At 41.9% G+C, this 20377-nt stretch overlaps 1 protein-coding gene across 1 annotated transcript in view; it reads left to right on the plus strand.

Moving 5' to 3' along the window:
* Nucleotides 1–20377, plus strand: part of PIK3C2G (phosphatidylinositol-4-phosphate 3-kinase catalytic subunit type 2 gamma) — a 372292-nt gene that overhangs the window by 237090 nt on the left and 114825 nt on the right. Inside the window, 4 exon segments of the mRNA XM_059726204.1 lie at nt 262–354; nt 3186–3315; nt 7959–8095; nt 11608–11777. Coding sequence (XP_059582187.1) covers nt 262–354; nt 3186–3315; nt 7959–8095; nt 11608–11777 — 530 coding nt within the window.

Consider the following 20377-nt stretch of genomic DNA (forward strand, 5'->3'; position numbering starts at 1 on the left):
GAAAGAATGAAAATTATAGTTAGAGGTACCTGATCATTTCAGACTTTTATAAGTCTCAATGTTATTGCAGAGATGGTAAAGCACCAAGGAAAGGAGAGGCTCTTATTTTTCTCAGTGAGTTTAATAGTCGCTAATATCAAGGGCTATTTATTTTTGTTACCTGTGATACTGATAAATATTTTATCAAGAGACCATGATTTCCAGTGTAAGCTGTTCTCCTGCCTTATACCATAACATACTGTATTTTGTTTTTTTCTGAAGACAAGTTCATATTTCACATCCAGTGCTTTTCCATTGAAAATCTCCTTCATCAATGCAGATACAGCAAGTAGAAATATCAATGTGATTTTTAAGGTAGGTTCACACTAATAACCCCAATTCTTTTTTCTTCTTTTTCTTTAAAACTCATTGAAATAATATTGCTTTAAACCTCATTGAAAGAAAATATTTCAGATCTAGTGTTTGAAATGTTTGGTTTAGGTGAGCTTCTCAGTTTTCAAGATGCTGTTTGATGTTAGACTTTATATAATAATATTTTTAGGAAATACATTGACGCATCCAAATTTTTGACTAGTAAAGAATCAAATAACTGCTGGGAAAACTGCATTTTTTATACTTTGTGGAGTGAGCCAGGATAAGTGTCAAAGGACAACACAAGTTATTTTCCCTCTTGGGGTAAAAAAAACCACAGTCTAGAGCTGTGGTTTTGGGACTTGAGGCACGCATTACTGGACTCAAGGCACCCCTTCATAACTTTTCTGAACTTTTCTCCCAATTTCAAAAGCTACATTGTAGATGAGAGTGCTTGTTTCCTTGCAGAGGGGCCTGGCAGTGGGGATGTGGGATCATCCAGGCAGGGACAAGTGTAAGCCTACACTTACCTTTTTAGTTTGAAAATCACTGGCCTAGAGAAATGTTCTCTCAGGCCTTCATGATATGTCTGTCTACAGCAGTCTGTCTGTAGTACAATATCCCTAGTGAACCAAAATACTATTGTGTTAGAAGCTGCTTTTGGCACTAATATCCAGATCCTATTCCTGTAGTGTAACTAGGACTAGAGTGCTGACTTAGAGAGAGCACAAGAATGTGCCCCACTCCACAGGGCCAAAGCTTTCTAGGTCTGCCTTCATCCTATTCCACAAAGCAGGTGCCTAACAGTGCCTACTAGTGATCCTATTCTACCCTACTCAATTCCCTGAAAGTCTCTTAATGCACCTGCTTTTGTATCATGCTGTCATCCTACCCTTAAGCCCAAGTCAATAAAAAGCAATGAAGAAGATAACTACACACCTACTGTTTGCATTGACAGTCTTTCAGGGACATGAATAGGGTAGAATAGAATTGTATTTATGCTCCTAAATCCTAACAGATAGAACGGGTTCTGCCCTAAAGTATTGGGATTGATTTTTCCCTGTCAGTGTTGCATGAGATTGAGATAGAAGGCAAAAGAGGTGACCTGTGTGATACAAGTCCATTGCTGTCTTCAGGGTTTTGGAATGAAACTCAGGCTGCCATGCTTCTATACATGCAGACAAAAAAAATACACATTTAATCTCAAATTTCTTCTATTTTAGATTAAGGAAAATGGCAGAACTAAAGCATCCATGAGACTGCACAGTGTGGTTGTCTGTGTAGACCATACAAGCTGAAAAGCACCAAATTGCTGCTATCTTTAAAAATGGTGGTAGTTCTAAGAAATGTTATAGCGCTATGTGCAGAAAGCTGAAGTCTACACAGTTTAAATTTCTTGTCAGTGGCATGACAGGGCAGCTGCAGTACATGGGGCAATGGCAGCTGCACATGATGCAGCTAGCCAACAGTGACAACACCACCTAAGTGGCCACGCTGGGCTGCTACTCCGATTGACCTCTCCATAGTTATGCTATGTCTTTTTGTACTGTTAAGATATAATTGGCCTTTCATACAGTTTTACAATTGGCCGTGGCATAGGAACACAAAAAATCTTCAAGCATGCTGGAGGAAGAACAGCTATCTTGCTTAAATACACATGTAGGAAAGCTGTGTACCACACTATACTTCCATCTCAAACCAGTACGTTAAAATGTCAGGTGTCACCTCACTTCCTCCAACACCCCCCCCCCCCAGGCTAGTGGCACTAGTACGCCCCAGAAAGCTCAGGCGAGGGCATGCATGCTATGTCTACCTCCACTGCAAATGTGTAATGGAGTTTCTTACCTGCTGACATCCAGGTACTTGCGTGTAGAGGTAATCATAATGTGTCCCAGAATATAATTCACTATTTGTTAAAAGGTAATACTTTAATAAAATAGTAACTATTGATCTTGTTCTAGATTATACACTATGTGTGTGTGGTGAGCAAACACAGAAAGACTTCTCTTCAGGTCTGAATACTAAGCAGAATTAATTGGAATCTAGATTAGCTCTAAATTAAAGAGAAATGGATTTGAAAACAATAAAGGGAAATTTATGTCCCCTCATGTACTCATTTAGTGGCAGTAAATGTCTGTAAATTGCAATACTTCTATAAAAGGAACATAATAAAAGACCAAAGCAGCTTAATGTAACTAAAAGATAGCAATTTATGAAAGACTTTTTAGATGAAAGCTAAAAAACAGCAGTAAAACCCAGATGTACTTTAGATATAGGGGGGGAGGGGAAAAGCAGGGCTTTTATTTTCACAGGCCATTTACCCAGCTATGGTGAAAAATAATCCCTTCATTACTTCTTGTGGCTACAATTAAAACCTGATTTCTCTAAGATTATCATTTAACTGACTCTGTGGGGAGAGCAGTCAGCATTGCATCGCTGTTTGAAACTGCATATGAATCGTGTCATGGATAAAATTTACGTTCATAATAAGATTCCCTTTTAGCCTGTTACAAATACCAAGTTATGAAACTTAGTATCAGTTCAAATATTGTTATTTCTAAAAAAAGGGATCTGGTATTAGATTGTTTTAAAATTTAAATACATAAAAATCCATTCTGCCAGATAGATTTCAAACACAAATAGGTACATGTGAGTAATCAACTAAAAGATTGCAGTAGGTGAAATGACAAATGATACCATTTTTGTTGTTGTCAAAACACTTTCAGCTTGAGTATATTGTCCCAAAACACAGAGAAGGGTAGTAGCATTGAGGTAGAAAGGGGTGTGTCATTGAGATTTAAGGAGAAATTTTGTTTCCTGCCCTTTTTTCACAGATGGGAGATGATCTACGTCAAGATATGCTAGTTCTGCAAATTATTTGAGTGATGGACAGGATTTGGTTTCAGGAGGGACTGGATATGCAAATGATCATTTATAGATGTTTATCTACAGGAAAAGGCCAAGGTCAGTATAGATTAGAAAGGGTTTGTTTATTACATTATTCATATCTCATGTAAATCAGTAATACACAGAACTCCTTCCTTCCACATTTATTTCCATGTCTACATTTTTCTCCTCTTAAAGGCAAAAGGGTGCACAGAACCTCTCATAATTGAGTCTTAGGCTTATGTTTGTTAAGTTCATTTCTTCTTGTCCCCCAACCCCAACCTCTCATTCCACTGCCCCCTAATCTGAAGAAAAGCAACTCTAGCTAGTGATATTACTTAACAGCTTAAGCAAGAATTTTCACCAAAACAAAAATTGAAAAGCCTCTGTTTATTCCAATTGGTGCCAGATTTTTTTTAAAGTACTCCACTAACTTTTAGTTCTGAAGTGTGAACTTTTGGAAGTCTGGCCTTGGGAACTGTTTGATAGTGAGAGGGTCAGCAAGTTCAGCCCCTATTTAGGTGCCAGACTTGCTTGAACGGGAAGTGAAGTATTTTGGAAATCTGGCTCCACATGCTGATGGAAAGAAGGTCTTGACTAATAAAGAACCAGAAACTAGGGCTCTGTGAAATTTTGGCAGCCATTTCATTTTGGAGGTGTTTCAGGCTATTTTGGCGCTTGAAACACCAAATCCAAATCAAAACGGAAGGCTCCAAAGCAACTCCGAAATGAATTGGAAGGCTCTGAAATGTTTTGGAAATGTTTTGGAGAATTTTGGAGTTTCAGAGCTGGGCTTGCAGGGAAACAAAAACTAAGAAGAGTGAGGGGAAAGAGGTGGGGAAGGATGGCTCTGATATTGACATCTAGCTCCCAGTTCAATTCCCCAGCTCTTTACCCCATCATTACCCCAACTCTTCCTGGGGGGTGCAGATCCCCGACCTGCAACCAGGGTTTCAGCAGGCTGCTGCTGCAGACTGGTGCCAGCAGCAGCTGTTTAGCGCAGCCCACGTCGAATGACTGCAGTGCTGCCGCTGGCCCCAGCCTTCAGCGGCAGCCTGCTGAAACCTAGCATGCAGATCCAGGGGCCTGTACCCCCCGGGAAGAGCTGGGGGAATGATCACAGAGCCAGGGAATTGAACCAGGGGCTGGAGAATCAAACAGGGAGTTGGGGAATTGACCCGGGGCTGGAGAATTGGACTGGGGGCTGGGCAATCCCTACCATGTAATGGCTCTGCAGGGAGCAGAGATCCACACCAGGGTCTCCTCACCACCGCTGCCCGCCCCGTGCAGCCCCACGTCACTGGGGCAGCGCAGGGCAGGCAGCAGTGGCAAGGAGACCCTGTGTGGATATCTGCTTCCTGTGGAGCCAAGTCACATGGCAGGGACCAGCAGGCTTGCTTGCTGCTCTGTGCTGCTTCCCTGCCCCATGACCTGCCATGTCAGGGATCAAAGATCTGCGCGGGGGTCTCCTTGCCTACACAGAGGGCAGTGGCTCTCCCCCTCCCTTTCCCCTGGACAAGCCACCCACGGTCCCGTCCTGCTCCCCACTGGGTCCTGCAGCCCCAGACCCCAAGCCCTGCCCAGCTGAGTAGGGCTATGTGAAGCTTCCCTTGCACTGCAATCAAAACAGATTCAGAGGAGATTCGGTGGAGCTGAATCTCCAAGACAGATTCAGCCAAAACGAAACAGGACAGTGATCCGAAACACCAAAACGAATCACTGTCCTCCGAAACAGCCAAATCTGAAACCGAATCAAAATGCACCCATTTCGCACAGCCCTACAGACAACCCCCAATGTTGATTTTGAAATACCACTTTGGATATTAATGCATCTTAGGACAGTAAATCTTGTAGACTTTACACCTTTCCATTATGGTTTGCTATAGCAAAGCCATAGCAGGGATGCCGATTGCTGGCTGAAGAAATTTACTGACAGCAAAAGACTCGCACTATTTTTTTAATGACTTTTCAAATCTTTTACTGAATGCAATTCTAGCACAAATAAATAGATTCATAGATGTTAGGGTCAGAAGGGACCTCAGTAGGTCATCAAGTCCGACCCCCTGCCCTGGACAGAAAAGAGTGCTGGGGTCAGATGACCCCAGCTAGGCATTTGTACAATCTCCTTTTGAAGACCCCCAGGGTAGGGGAGAGCACCACCTCCCTTGGAAGCCCATTCCAGTTTCTGGCAACCCTTACTGTGAAAAAGTGCTTTCTAATATCCAACATAAATCTGCTATCCATCAATTTGTGGCCATTGTTCCTAGTTACTCCAGGGGGTGCCCTAGTAAACAAAGCATCTCCTATTCCCTCCTGCCCTCCCCTGATGAATGTATAGGCAGCCACAAGATCCTCTCAGCCTTCTCTTGCAAAGGCTGAAGAAATCTAGGTCCCTCAGTCTCTCCTTGTAGGGCCTTGCCTGCAGGCCTCTGACCATACAAGCGGCCCGCCTCCGAACCCTCTCAAGATTCTCCACATCCCTTTTGAAGTGCGACGCTCAAAACTAAATGCAGTACTCCAACTGTGGCCTGACCAGTGCCACATAGAGGGGAAGCATCACCTCCCTGGACCTGTTCGTCATGCATTTGCTAATACATGATAAAGTGCTGTTAGCCTTGTTAATCACTTCATCACATTGACAACTCTTGTTCATCTTGGAGTCAACTATGACTCCAAGATTCCTTTCTGCTGCTGTGCTGCTGAGAAGGTCATTCCCCAGCCTGTAAGTGTGTTGGTGGTTCTTTTTGCCCAGGTGCAGCACTTTGCACTTGTTTTTGTTGAACTGCATCCTGTTTTGTTCTGCCTATTTTTCCAACCTGTCTAGATCTGCCTGGATCTGTTGCTACCCTCTGGTGTGTTAACTTTGTCCCATAATTTGGTATAATCTGCAAACTTGGACAGGGTGCTCTCCATGCCCTGATCCAAGTCACTGATCCAAGTCCATGCCCTGATCCACCACTGTCACCAATTGCCCTAGTTTGTCCCCTAGGTGTTCTATGCTACCATGTGCCTTCCTTTTGCTCCCGACATACCTGAAGAAGGACTTCCTGTCGTCCTTAATTTTTGTTGCCAGCCTAAATTCTAATCCTGCTTTGGCTTTCCTAACTGATTCCCAGCATGTGCAAACCAGGGAGGTACACTCCGCCTTGGTGGCTACCCCGTGTTTCCACAGCCTGTATACTTCTTTCTTTGTCTTTAGGGTTTACTAGACTTCCCTGTTCAGCCAAGAGGGAATTTGCCCCCCTTTATGCACAATAGGATTGTCTCCTTCGGTGCCCATAGGTTCACTCCCTTGAGGAATGACCACCCTTCCTGGACCCCCATTTCACCAATGCCCTTGAGTTTTAACACCTCACTAACTAATCTCCTGAGCACAATGAAGTTAGCCTTGATGAAGTCCAGTATTTCAGCCCTGCTGGTTAGTTTACCCACCCTTCACCGGATTGTGAATTCAATCAATCAATGGTCATGATCCCCTAGGTTACCTTGTACCTACCAGGTCCCAGATCCCCACCAGGTCATCCCCTGTAGCTAACACCAAGTCCAGCAAGGCATTTACCCTAGTGGGATCATATACCTCCTGCATTAGGTGGAGGTCCTGTATGCAGGTTAAGAACCTAAATGAGTGGTTAGATTAGGCTGACTGCTGCTCCCAGCAGATGTCAGGGTAGTTTAGGTCACCCATGACAACCATATCGCTTGACATGACAGCCTCTGAAAGCTGTCTGGAGAATTCCAGGTCTAGCTCCTCCTTCTGGTGTGGCAGTCTATAGTAGACCCCCACTACCAAGTCTCTTTCCACCCAACCCTATTGTATCCTGACCCACAGTATCTCGGTTTGGCCCTCCTCTGATCCCATCTTGATTATAGAGGATGTATGTTGTTCCTTAACATAGAGAGCAACACCGCCTCCCCTTTTTCCCCTCTCTATCCCATCTGTACAACCTGTAAACCTCAATGCCTACTGCCCAATCATGAGTAGGGTCCCACCAGGTTTCAGTCAGTCCAACCAGGTCGAAGTTTTTGCTTGCAAGCAGGAGTTCAAGTTCCTCCTGCTTGTTCCCCATGCTCCTAGCATTAGTGTAGAGACATTTAAGCCTCCCACTGAAATGCCCAGATTATCTACAGCACAGGAACTGAAAATAGTTTCTGTGGCCTTTTTGTGACCACAGAAACTAAAAACAAAATCTGTGGCCTTTTTGACCACATAGCAGAGAAACTTAGGAGAATGAGAAATGCAAGCATGCCATGGAGAAATCCCAGGTGGTTAGTAGAATCCTAAAAAGGTGTCCTGGTCATCTTTCCTTTCTTTATAGAGGAAGATTTTGCTTCAGAAGAAAATAAAATTGAAATATTATTTCTACACAAGAAAGACCAGTTGCTGTTGTATACTAATGCTCAATTTCATCTTTTTTTTAACAAAAGATTTGGGGATTGCCTGAAAACAGTGCCATATTTACACACATACCATACCTTTTACTCACATACTTACCTTTTCCCAAAAGACAGCCCTCCAAAATTGGAGGACTCTTAGAGCCACTCTAATTAAAGTGCCACCCTCCCCACCCCTGGAGCACCTGTAAAAGTGTCTATAAAGCTTATTGAAAAGTATGTATGGTTTCTGTGTGGGCTGATAGGGTGATGTGTGATATGAATTAATGAACATTTTCTCTCTCTTTAAACTTGAAAGTTTTTCTTGTGGACTCTGTCTCTCTGATTAGGATTGGTACAGATGGTACCAGATGCTACAACTCTAGCCAAAATCCACAGGGAGTCCGGACTGATAGGACCATTAAAAGAAAACACCATTAAAAAATGGTTGAGTCACCATCACCCTTTGGAATCAAGTTACCAAGAGGTATATTTTAATGCAACATATTTAAAAATGGTTTATTATACAAATAAAAACAGCCGATGCAACAATATGCGCAGTCTGCTGGATTCAGGATAAACAGATCACACACGCAATAGACTCCCAATTTCTCTGAGCAGGAAGGGGCTAGATTCAATGCCATTCATCTTCAACAACAGTAGGTCAGAAAGACATTAAAAATTGAAATGGGGAGATACAAGATGTTAAAAAAAAGAACAAACACTGAACCTACATACATTTTAACTTTTATTTTAATCCAGCTAGTGAAATAGGGTGGTTTTTTTTACATATAATTACAAAAAAAATGGCTTTTCTGTATTTGAGAATGTCCACATCCATAATCACAGTTTTAGAAAGCTATATTTTCACTAGGTTCCCCTTGTAATATGATATATCAGGTCATGCTTGTCATGTTACGTTATGAGATCCTATGCAGCACAGCTGGTTTTATACAACCTGGTGTTACACTTCAACCAGGAAATAAGGAAACAATATTTATAGAACCAGAGGTCTCTCTCTGAAGGAAATAAGCCATGAAGTCTCCTTTACACATTCTTGTTAGAAGGGACACATCCTAAACTCCATGGAAAGACTTTCTGATACCTTGTACTTCTAAAACCATTTCTGAACCTCCCCTCATGCTTGCAATAGATGGATACCAATTTTTTACCCAAGTTTAGAGTGGAGGCAGCTATCAACTATTGATTTAAAAAACCTGTGTACTTGTTTTTTTAATGGTTCAAATGATCTAGAATTTTCTAAAACAAATTTGCAACACAGTGGGCATGTCTACATTAGACACTTACTGCGCATTAGCCTAAAAACACTGTGCAGTAGTGTGGCAGTTAAAAACCCATGCTAATAGCCTACTGTGCAGTGTTATTAGGCTAATGCACACTAAGCATCATGAAAAAAACATGTACCAGCACTACTGCACAGTAACTCTAGTTACTGTGCATTTAGTTAGTACTTTAGTAAGCAAGTACTAAACTAAATGCGCAGTACCTAAGGTGCATTAATGAACCCAATTACTAAAGCTAGGCAAAATTTCGGCGGTTGTTTCATTTTAGAGTTGTTCTGGTGCCCAAAACATTGAATCTGAAATGAAAGGGAAGGCTCCAGAACATCTCCAAAATAAAATGAAACCATCTGAAATGTTTCAGAAAGGTTTTCGATGTTTCAGAGCTGGGCTTGCAGGGAAACAGAAACTAAGAGGGAGGGAGGGGGAAGCAGGGCTAAAGGACTGCTCTGATACTGACATCTGTAGCTGGCCAGTGTCTGGAATCTGTCCCTGAGGTCTCTTCCAATCCCAGTGTTCTGGGGGATGGACAGAAGTCTGCTGTTATTCCGCATTCAGATCCGGGGGCCCGTGCCCCCCGGGAGGAGTCTGGCACAGCCCTGCAACCCTCCCGGGGGGTGCGGGCCCCCAAATCGGCATGTGGAATAACAGCATGCTGCTGGCTGGGACCCACGCCAGCACCTGAGTCTGCTCGGCTTAGCTTGTAATGAGCACTGCTAGGGGAGCTGCAGGAGAAGCCCCTATCATTGCTCTGCCCAGCCCCATCCCTCACCCGGCCCCAGCCCCCTGGCACTTTAAAAAAAAAACAACATAGCCCTGCAGTCATCAGTTGCAGCAGCAGTGGTAGGGGCCTCTGGGTGCTCATGGCAGAGCCACCCTACACATCGTGGGGCAGTGGGGGGCAGCAGGAATTGCCCCCCCCGCCTGGCACCCATGCGGCAGCTGCCCCATGGAACGGGTGCAGCATGGCTCAGCAAGGCACTACACACTGTCTGGGAAACAGGGCTGCTGGGTCTGAGTGCTACTGGGCTCTGGCTGACTGCTAGAGCTGCCTCAGCTCCCAGACAGCGCACACCGCTCTGCCAAGCTATCCTGCACCCACGCCATGGGGCAGCTGCTATGTGGATGCCAGGTTGGGGGGCAATCCCCGCTGCCCCCCACTGCCCTGCACTGTCCTGTGCTGCATGGGGGGACTCTTCCACGAGCCCTCAGAGACCATGATCACTGCTGCCAGAGCCAGTGACTGCAGTGTTTTTCTTTTTTCTTTTTTTTAAAGTGCCGGGACTAGGCTGGGGCCAGGCAGGGGATGGGGCCAGGCAGGGCAGTCATGGGGGCTTCTCCCATGGCTCCCCCTGCCCAGGGAGAGGCAGGCACAGCCATTGGAGCCATGGGAGAACTTGCAGACACCTGGCTGTGCCTGCCTCTCCCTGACTAATCCAAATCTCCGAAACAGTATCAAAATTCCGGAACAGATTCGGCCAAATTGAAACACCGAAACGAATCACTGTCCTCCAAAATGGCCAAATCCAAAATTGAAATGAGACATGGCCATTTCGCACAGCCCTACCCATTACTTTTACTTTTTAGATAAATGAAGTACAGTCAGTTCTGACTACACAAAAATATGCAATTTTTGTATGTACTTATAATTAAATGAATTTCTACCCTTCCCTTGGTAATATTACTTTTGCTTGTATAACAGTTTTTATCCAAGCATCTCAAAAAGTTCTGTAGGTAGTTAAGCCTTCCTATCTTTCTTTTACAAAGGCACAAAAAGTTTAGGTGACTTGTCCAAAGCTATACAGTGACAAAATGGCACAGTTTAGGAATAAAACACAGGTGTCCTGAATTCTGGTGCTGTTGTCTAACCATTCCAGAATGCTTCCCTCCAAATCTGTATCTAGATTTAGCACCACTTCATTAAGATCACTAATACTTAAGCAGTTATTTATCTTGGATTGTGTGGCATAAGGATAATACAGTATTGTAAGCAATGAGATTTTGACTGCAAAATTAATAACCATGAAGTAAAATTTATTGGAGCTTTATATAAAAGACTCACATTACTACTGAGACAAATAGTTTAGTAGGATTCACTGGAGATTCAGATTCTTCAGAGTGTCATCTGGAGTTAGGACGAATCCCTCACCCACCCCTTTTCTATGGTATAGTAATAGAGGAGTATTCTGTAGGAGTAGTTGAACAGGTTCCTTTGGGGAAAATTTCAATTAGGCACTGAAGTTCTGGTATATAAGCCACTGAATTCAATGGGGAGTTTTGGATCAGCCCCTCAGTGAGTATCTAGTGGTTAGAGCAAACATATCAGAATCAGGACTTGTTTTCTAAATCACTGACATATTGGGCAGTCACTTAACCTTTCTGTGTCTCATGCTCTTTCTCTGTAAAATGGGGTTGTAATCCTTATCCAGGGATGTTGTAAAGTTTAATTAATTAGTTCATGAAGTTAATTGAATTCTTGGATGAAAGATTTTGCCTCTTTAAAATCAGCCATTTTTAGATGGAGTAACTGGTCAGACAAATCGCTGATCTGTTATACTTTGGTAGTTGCCCCACTCTTAATTTAGTCCCTAATTCTGCAAAACTAAGGCCAAATCTAACTTTAAGCATATTTGGACGTGCTTGGTTTTAATGTTGGTACCACACACAAACACTTGTGTTCTTTCTTTTTATCAATTAGGCAGTAAGGAATTTCTTCCATTCCTGTGCTGGCTGGTGTGTTGTTACCTTCATCCTGGGTGTCGGTGACCGACATAATGACAACATCATGCTGACAAACACTGGCCATATGTTCCATATTGATTTTGGGAAATTTTTAGGTCATGCACAAAAATTTGGAAGCATTAAAAGGTTGGTCCCTATAATAAGATTACTTATAAAATTTAAAGTAGTTCCAGTGATTATTATAAATGTTCATGAGCACTGTAAAGAAGTCCATGCCTTGTTTGTCTCCTGAAACTTTTGCAATGCCATGCACAGCAATTTTTACACTATTATCAAGATGAATGGCTGAGGTATGAAAACTTTCTTTTAGGTCAGTGGTTTGAATCTGATGCACCATAGCAGTGGCCAAAATCAGTTACCATCTAGTGTCTGGATTATGTTGAGAAGTTTCTTTGTTGTGGTTCTATTTCCAGTAGACAGGAAGTATATGACAAATCCAGACCAGAGCTGGGTATAATTGATTTCCTATTGTCACATTCAACATAAAGGCCAAACGCTGTGAATGTGTGTGAAGAATCAATATGCTTTCACGTGTAGGGTGAAACTATGGTCATGGTCATGGGCCTTTTGCCACTATGAGCCATGTTATACCTTACACTGTGAACCACACAAATGTTGATTGGTGTTAGTGGTAGTTTCAGTTTGGAGCAGTCACACTTCAGGCTAGCAGGGGCCTGGAGGACTGAAAGGTAAGAATTGCCACCCCCCCACCCCCATTCTGGGCCTCCTCTCCTGCCCCCAGGACTCTACCAGTCCTGTCACCCCCACTCCAGGGCTTATTTCCTGCCCCTCAGTGTTCCTCCTGCCTCCTGCTTCCCCCTGCCCCTGGGGTGTTACTTACTTGTGGCTGCCCCTGCTACCTGTCCCAAGGAAGCAGGCAGGGAAGAATTAATCTGCCTGCCCAGCTGCTGCTGGGCTGCTCCTCTGGCCCAGAAAGCAGCAGTAGTGACAGTGGCCAGCCAGGCAGTTTAACACTTCCATGCCTGCTTCCCCAGGATAAATAGTGCAGTAGCCCTAATCTGGACCAAGGAGGGTGGGTGGGTTGTTCACACTAAGGTGTAGCCTAAAGTGGCTACACCCTAGTATAACAGGATCTGGTAACACAGAACAAAGACAATCCTGCCCTAAAGTGATGTAACTATTAGCCACATAATACTTACATAAATTCAATTTAAGATGTTAATGTGAGGACAATCAATGGGTTAAGAGCTCCAGGAGCCACCTAAAATTCCAGTGCAACAATGCCCTGACTGTAGTTGTAATTAATATTTGCAGTGTAAACCCAAACTCCATTAAAGTACTGAGATATAATGTAGAAACTCTCATGGCCTTTCCCAATATTATAAATATTCTGCAGTTATATACAAAGTGCATCCCCTATTCTGGCTCCTTTTTGGTAATTTCACTATGAAGAAAGAAATTAGAATGAAATTCTGATAACTGCAGTTTGCTTAGACATTTCAATAAACCTTTGTAGCAATGTGTACAGATGCTAAGCATCTCCTCTGAGTAATGTGGGGAGTCCTCCTTTCACCTTTCCTAATGATTTACCTGAACTGGCCTCAGAATGGATTGGCTTGAATTAATCATCCTTTTTTCATTTTGGTTTTCATTTGACTATTTTAGACTATCTCTGCATGTTAGACAGAAATAACATTGTGGGCGTATGGATGTGAAGGAGGCTGATGTGGCTAATAAATAGTTCTGAGCCATGCAGTTAAAAGATTTAGTTGCAGTGTTCAGAATTAGTGTCAGTCATTCCAGATATGCTCTCTTCATTTCCCTTATTTACTATGGAAAGAATTACGCACAGCAGAATCACAAAGAGATATGTATGCACCCACAGAGTCATGTGCTGGGGCTCTCACTGGCAAAGCTCCTATTGGAATAAGTCCAGAGTTCCCTTAAATGACAATTTTGTGAGAGCAAAAAATGATTTAATAGGAGAGAGGGAAATTTGGTCAACTGAATGCAGTAGGATATATAACACCCAAAGGTTAGGCAAGAATGCTATAGTAATAATTGACATTAATAATAGAATTATAGTATACATTTGTATTTAATCTAAAACGCTATTTAAAATTGTAATTTAATTAAATACAGGCATTTTGTTTCATATAGCTTGTTGCTTTTTTTAATTTTCTAACACACTTAAAATACTCCTTCTGGTTAATTCATGCTTCTTCATGAGGAATAGGATTAATATATTTTCTGTTGGCTGCAAACACTAGGAACCAATGTGCTTCCTGCCCACCCCCACAAAGTAGGGTTAAGATAAATGGCTGTAATACACATGAGAATTGTGTGTCTTTCATCAAATGTATATTGCAGATATACATGCACTGAGACATGGATTTCAGGTTTCCATTGCCCACAGAGCTCAAACTTTCATAAGCATTGAAATTTTCCATTCTATTTTTGTCCATCCATTCTTTTATAATACATAGAGCAAATTTTGGGAAAGTATTAGTCTGTTTTAATGACCATTTACTAGGATTTTAGCTCAGTTCTCCAAACCTTATCTGCGTTTTAACCATGATTTTATAGTAATAATTTCATTACTAAAGTAATGTCAGTAAAAATAGCAACAAAACTTCTGAAACCTCAGTGTTGTTTGTGCTGAATTTGGGTTTTCCCCTACAATAGAACTAATATATGTTGCAATGAAGTACCTTGAGGAAACTTTAAAAAATCAGTAGCATCAGCATCTCATAATGGAAATCCTTGCTCATACAAGTAGAAAAGATATCAGAGATTTTTTCACATTTTTAATGAATCTACTTCTGTGAGTAAAGCTTTTCAGGAAAAGAAGTCCCCTCTTTGTGATGATTACAACACCATGCTATCTCTCTCTCTTTTTTCCCCATGAGTTAAGGAAAGTGACTTGCTTACTACAGATCTAAATGCCCATGGTGCATTCTCAAAAGCTGGAGCTTGCAAGTAGCAAACACTGGTCCCTCATAAAGTATCATAAGGAAATGCTTTCTAAAGCATTCTGTGTTCTAGTGTAAGTTAACTGAAAGAATAGAGTAGCCTGAAGAATTAAGGGCAGCAAATTCTTCCAGCCTATCTAGTATAATTCTGAAAAGGAGGTCTTGAAAGTGAGATGATTCAGGTAACCTGAAAAGGTTTAGAAAAACACTAGTTTCCACAATTAAATAACATGCAAAGATTGATCATAGAACAATATGCAAAAGTTGGGTCACCTAAATGATCCAGTTCACTATCCCCACTAAGGGTGTGGACAGAAGTAACAAACTAAATGTTTCAAATGCCTTTAAAATATTTCAAAGGGCCAGATCTACAACATACATGCCCATTAATATCTTTCAAAAGCAGGTGAAGCCCTCCAAAAGAGTACCTCTTTACATGACATAACATTCTAAAGCATTTAAGTTCTTGTCATCATTATTATTGTTGACATTGGTGATTTCTCATGGCTGAGGATGATCACTCTCACAGCTCAAGTAAATAGTTGTAGATGAGTCCATTGAAGGCTAAGAAGGTTGATCCCAGAGCCACAGACTCTGACAGATGCCACAAATTTTGGTTAAAGGGAGGGTCGAACCACAGTTTTCTCAGTCTTGTTTCCTTTCCTTCCATTTCTGTCATTTTTCTGGCTCCACGGTAAGACAGTTTTCCTCAAAAAGAGATGCACCTTCTCTCACAAGGCATCACCGTGTAGCCCTGTCCTGGGCTAGTTTTTCCCAATTTATGATGTCAATGCCACACTTCTTAATGTCTGCCTTGAGGGTGTCCTTGAAGCATTTTCTCTGGGGGGCCCCACATGTCTTTTGTCCTTGGGACCAGTGGGAGAAGGCTGCACATGACTTGTTTTACATGAGGGAGGCCATTGCGCATCAGCAACCACACACATCTTGGCAGAGGAGAAACCTGTGACCAGAAGATCTAAGACAACTGGGGCTGGTACATTTCCTTTTTTGAAAAGTTTCCAATACATTTCACTGGGAAATGTTTCAGAAATTACTTCTGTCTTCATTGCAAATCTCTTCCATTTTTAGTCAATCCTGCTCTTGCGAAAACTAATAATAAAATTCCCATTGACTTTAGTGGTCATTGGATCCAGGAGTTGATCCTCAAAGGGCCGTGCACACCCATAGGGCAGCATAAGGCTTTAATTATAATAATATCCTACTTCTAGCAGTGTTCAAAATAAGGGTTAGAAGTTGATATACAATGTGTATAGTCAATAGTATAACACTGTTCTTGAGAAGAAAATCATTTCCCGATCTCAGAGCACTCTTAGACAATGAAACATGAGTAAAGCCCTACCAAATTCATGGTGGAAGTGGGCTGTGCTGTGGCTCCTTTGATCTTGCAGGTTCCCCTGCATACCTCCCCATGGCAGCAGGTGAGAATCTTCCCTTTTCCATAAAAGTCTATTTCCTGATGGAGAAAAAAGATTGGTGGAGGGGGGCCCCTTGCAGCTCACTCCTGATCATCAGGGAGGCAAAAACTGCAGTTTTAAATATGGTGCCATTTTTGTCTCCCACTGCTGATTGGCCGAGGGACCTCAGTGGCCCCAGTGCTTGCTGCTGACCAGCAGGGAGGCAATAACAGCACCATGTTTAAAACTGGTTTTCACTTCCATGCTGATCAGGAGCAAGCCACAAGCAAAGCCCTCCAAACAGCAGCGGGTGAGGGGAGCTGTGTGGGAACCTGAAAGATTAAAGGGGCCGCTGCACAGCTCACTTCCACTGTGAATTCAGTAGGGGCCTAAACACAAGATTTCATTTTCTTATTTTTATATCTTAAAAAGTAACACACTTTGCTAGGTACAGTATATACCTTTCTTTAATTCTTTGATTCAACCTATGTTGCTCTATAGCAATGAATTGCACCAATGGACTCCCAGCTGCGTTAAGAAGTGTTTTTCCCTTATTCATTCAAAATGTCCTGTCCTTTCATGATTTCATTTTAAGTAAGTCCTGTATTCCCTGCTCTTCAGACAACACTTCCACTGATTTCATAAATAAGCATGCAGGAGTTGAGGCAGTGGTTGACAAGTGTAAGAACAAGGGCTGAATTCTGCCCCTCTGTTCCATACATTTTGTTTCTATTCTAGCCAGTTTTCTTCACGAACTCTTCTCCTTTTGTGAGTTACGCAATAAAGGATTTATTTTAACTATGTTTCACTGCAAAATCTCTCCGCCTTTAAACATGGATAAAGGAGTGTTAAAGTTGGAATGGGTTTGCTACATTTGAATTGTTATAGATTCATTCACATGTAATAGTTTCAATATATCAGCTGCTTCCCTTTGAAATGTTCCCCTTTTCATAGCTTCATAGTTTCATAGTTGGTAGGGTCAGAAGGGACCTGAGCAAATCATCAAGTCCGACCCCCTGCCACGGGCAGGAAAGAATGTTGGCATCAAACAACCCTGGCTAGGTGATTATCTAGCCTCCTCTTGAAGACCCCCAGGGTAGGGGCGAGCACCACTTCCCTTGGAAGTTGGTTCCAGATCCTAGTCACCCTGACTGTGAAGTAGTGCCTCCTGATGTCTAGCCTGAACCTACTCTCAGTCAACTTATGGCCATTATTCCTTGTTACTCCCAGTAGTGCTCGGGGGAACAGGGACTCTCCCATTGCCTGCTGGTCCCCCTTGGCCAGTTTACAGATGGCCACCAGATCCCCTCTCAGCCTTCTCTTGTGAAGGCTGAACAGGTTCAGATCCCATAGCCTCTCCTCATAGGGCCTGCCCTGCTGCCCCCGATCATGTGAGTAGCCCTCCTCTGGACCCTCTCGATGCTGGCCACATCCCTCCTCAAGTGCAGCGCCCAGAACTGGACACAGTACTCCAGCTGCTGCCTGACCAGTGTCACATAGAGGGGGAGGATCACCTCCTTGGACCTGCTTGTGATTGAAATGGTTCCAAATGTATGCATGTCCACACTCATGAATTTACCAGCCTGTCACTATATCCCTCCAATCATTTTCAGCCCCTTTCTCTGAACTTTCCTAGTCATTGCTATCCACATCATCCCACAATAATCTCTTGTGTTCTTTTCCCACCCAGTCATCTTGTTTAACTACTACTTGTTACTGCACATTGGATTTCACTGGTCTTGCCCACAAAGACCTCTTTGTCTATTTTTTTTTTTTTTTTGCAGATTGACACTGCTTTCCATTTGTGAAATATTGCTTTTGAGGTATTTGTTCACATTATTTTTTAAGGAAATTTTCTATTTAAGAAATTCCATATTTTCTCCAGGAAATATCAAAAAATGCCATGCTTGTATGCTGGAACCTTTTCCAGTTCAAAAGCAATGAGAAAGCATGAGAGTGGCTGTGTCTACACATGCACTTTTCTGTGGAGTAGATTAATTAGTCTACATGTGCAAGGATATTAGGCTGCAGTAAACTAATTTACACTGAATTAAGATAGTACTGGTGGAGACAGTACTATCTTAGGACAGGGTAATTTATTGAGATTAAATGCATGTATAGACAGTGACCGTAGGCATAAATTATGCCCAGTCAGCCCAGCCAGTGCGGGCCCAGACTCCTGCCTTCCACCTAGTCACACAGTTTCACACTTTTAGCATCTTCATGCCCCAGCCAGCCCCTACGCCATCACCCAGAGCCCAGGGCTAAGTGGCCCTGGCATAAGATGTTCCACCCCAGCTCAAATTGCTGCTGTCCCAGGCGCCCATGTAGACACTGCGCCTGGGAGTAGTTTACTCTGGGACCAACTGCTCCAGAGTTTATTGCTTCAAATTAATTGCATGCAATAGAACAATAGAAACAATAGAAAAGTTACCACTTTTTGTTCCTAAATGTTGTACTTTCCTTTCATTTGTAGTGTTAACATTTCAATTGAGTATTATTTTTCATTGAAAGTGCTAATTTGAGAGAGAGTGCTAAGGAATAACCCTTTTAATGCTTTTTCTTTCTGATATGGCAGAAGTTGGGAGAACAAACAAAAGATAGAAAATATAGCTTTTATCTTTATTATGAATGATTTCCAACTTTATTTGGTGGAATACCACCAGAAAATGGTTTAAATACAGAATTTCAAAGTTAAAAATTGAAAAATTAAACAATATATTTCCCCTTCATTTTTCCCTTTAAAATTTATGCCAAGGAGTAAAATGTTAATGGGGGGGACGGACAAAAAAAAACCTTTCCTTTTCTATAAAAATATATTTCCTGATTAAGAAAATCATCAGAAAATTTCAGACCAGGTCAGTTCGTTAACTTAAATAAAATTCCATTTTCCACCATGCTGCCAATCTTCATTCCCACCCACCTCCATCTGCAGGAATCAATTTGGAATGCATTATTTTACATTTATTCAAACAGCTTATATTCACCAGCTGACTTCACCCCATTTGCTGTCCCTGTTATTCTCCAAAAATCTAAGTCCCCAATCCTAAAAATTCTGTATGAATAACATACAGCACTTGAGAAGTTCCATTGCAGCTAATGAGATTACGACTTGCAGAATTGGAGCCTACATTTTCAAATGTGATTTTGTTGCCTTAGTTCTTGGATTACCAACTAAATATTTAAAGGGGCCTGAGTTTCAGAGAATATCATTTCTGAAAATTAGGCCCTTCTTATATGTGCCAAGTCAGGCACCCGTCAGCACAAGTCATCACTTGAAATTTAAACCTTAGAGCTCCTAAGCATGATTCTGATGGTGGCTTTTCCATTCTGCTATTGTCTTTTTCAATGTTGAAGAGTAGGTGTCTATTATTAGTCTTTCCCATGCTTTACCCAGTTAGTGATCCTGGATAATACTTTGTCTTTTACACTTGGTTATTCATTTTCTTTAATATACTCTTATGGAGAGAACTCATCAAAAGCTTCCTTTGAAATCAGAGTAAATTATGTCCAATGGCCTATTTGTAACTATGATGTTATTTATTATCCTGTCTAAATATCCTAACAGTTTAGAGAGATGCATTTTCCCTTCTAGTAGCTGTGCTGGTTTGACCCCATCAGTTTTTATTTATCCACATGTAAAGTTCTTCTGCTCTTCCTTAATTACACACTCAGTTGAGTTCTCCAGAACTCAGTTCAGCCGGTCTGTTATTCCCAATATCCCTTCTTAGCTTTTATTTGAAGTTGAAGCACCACATTAACTGCTTTCCAATCTTCAGGAGCAGTTGCTGTTTCAAGAAGTTTATTGTATATTCTCATTAACAGTGATCAGGATAGAGTACAGTGTTATTTATTACTTGTAGAAACACTAGTGGAATTCCCTCCAGGTCTGGATATTTACTGCACATAAATTCCTTTAGTGGCTTCATATCTTCAAAATTTGCTCTCTGTCTAGGCCATCCTGTGAATGCCTTATAAAATGCCTTTGGAGACAAGAAGTTCCACATTGAAATCAACATTAAATTCTGATGAATCAAAAATAAAATCAATGTCTTCTCTGCTATATCTCCATTGTCTTTAAATGCCATTGCCCCCCTACCACTTCTCTCACCATACAAGTTGGTCTTCTCACATTCAACGATTATGCTTCCAACATGCAAAGAATTTCAAATTGCTTGACCTTGATAACTTGGTCTGTTTGTTATGCATGCTGTAGCTTTCCTTTTGTCCTTATCTAAAAAATGTTCTCCAATCTATTTGTGTGTGCCATTTATAAAGGATTTAAACTGATACCCTAAGGAAATCTTGTACATTTCTGTTTAAATCATCATAGTTTGACTCTCTTCTCTTTTGTCTAGTGATATATACACCTCCTGCA

The sequence above is a fragment of the Alligator mississippiensis genome, chromosome 4 (assembly GCF_030867095.1).
Source record: "Alligator mississippiensis isolate rAllMis1 chromosome 4, rAllMis1, whole genome shotgun sequence".
Taxonomy (NCBI): Eukaryota; Metazoa; Chordata; order Crocodylia; family Alligatoridae; genus Alligator; species Alligator mississippiensis.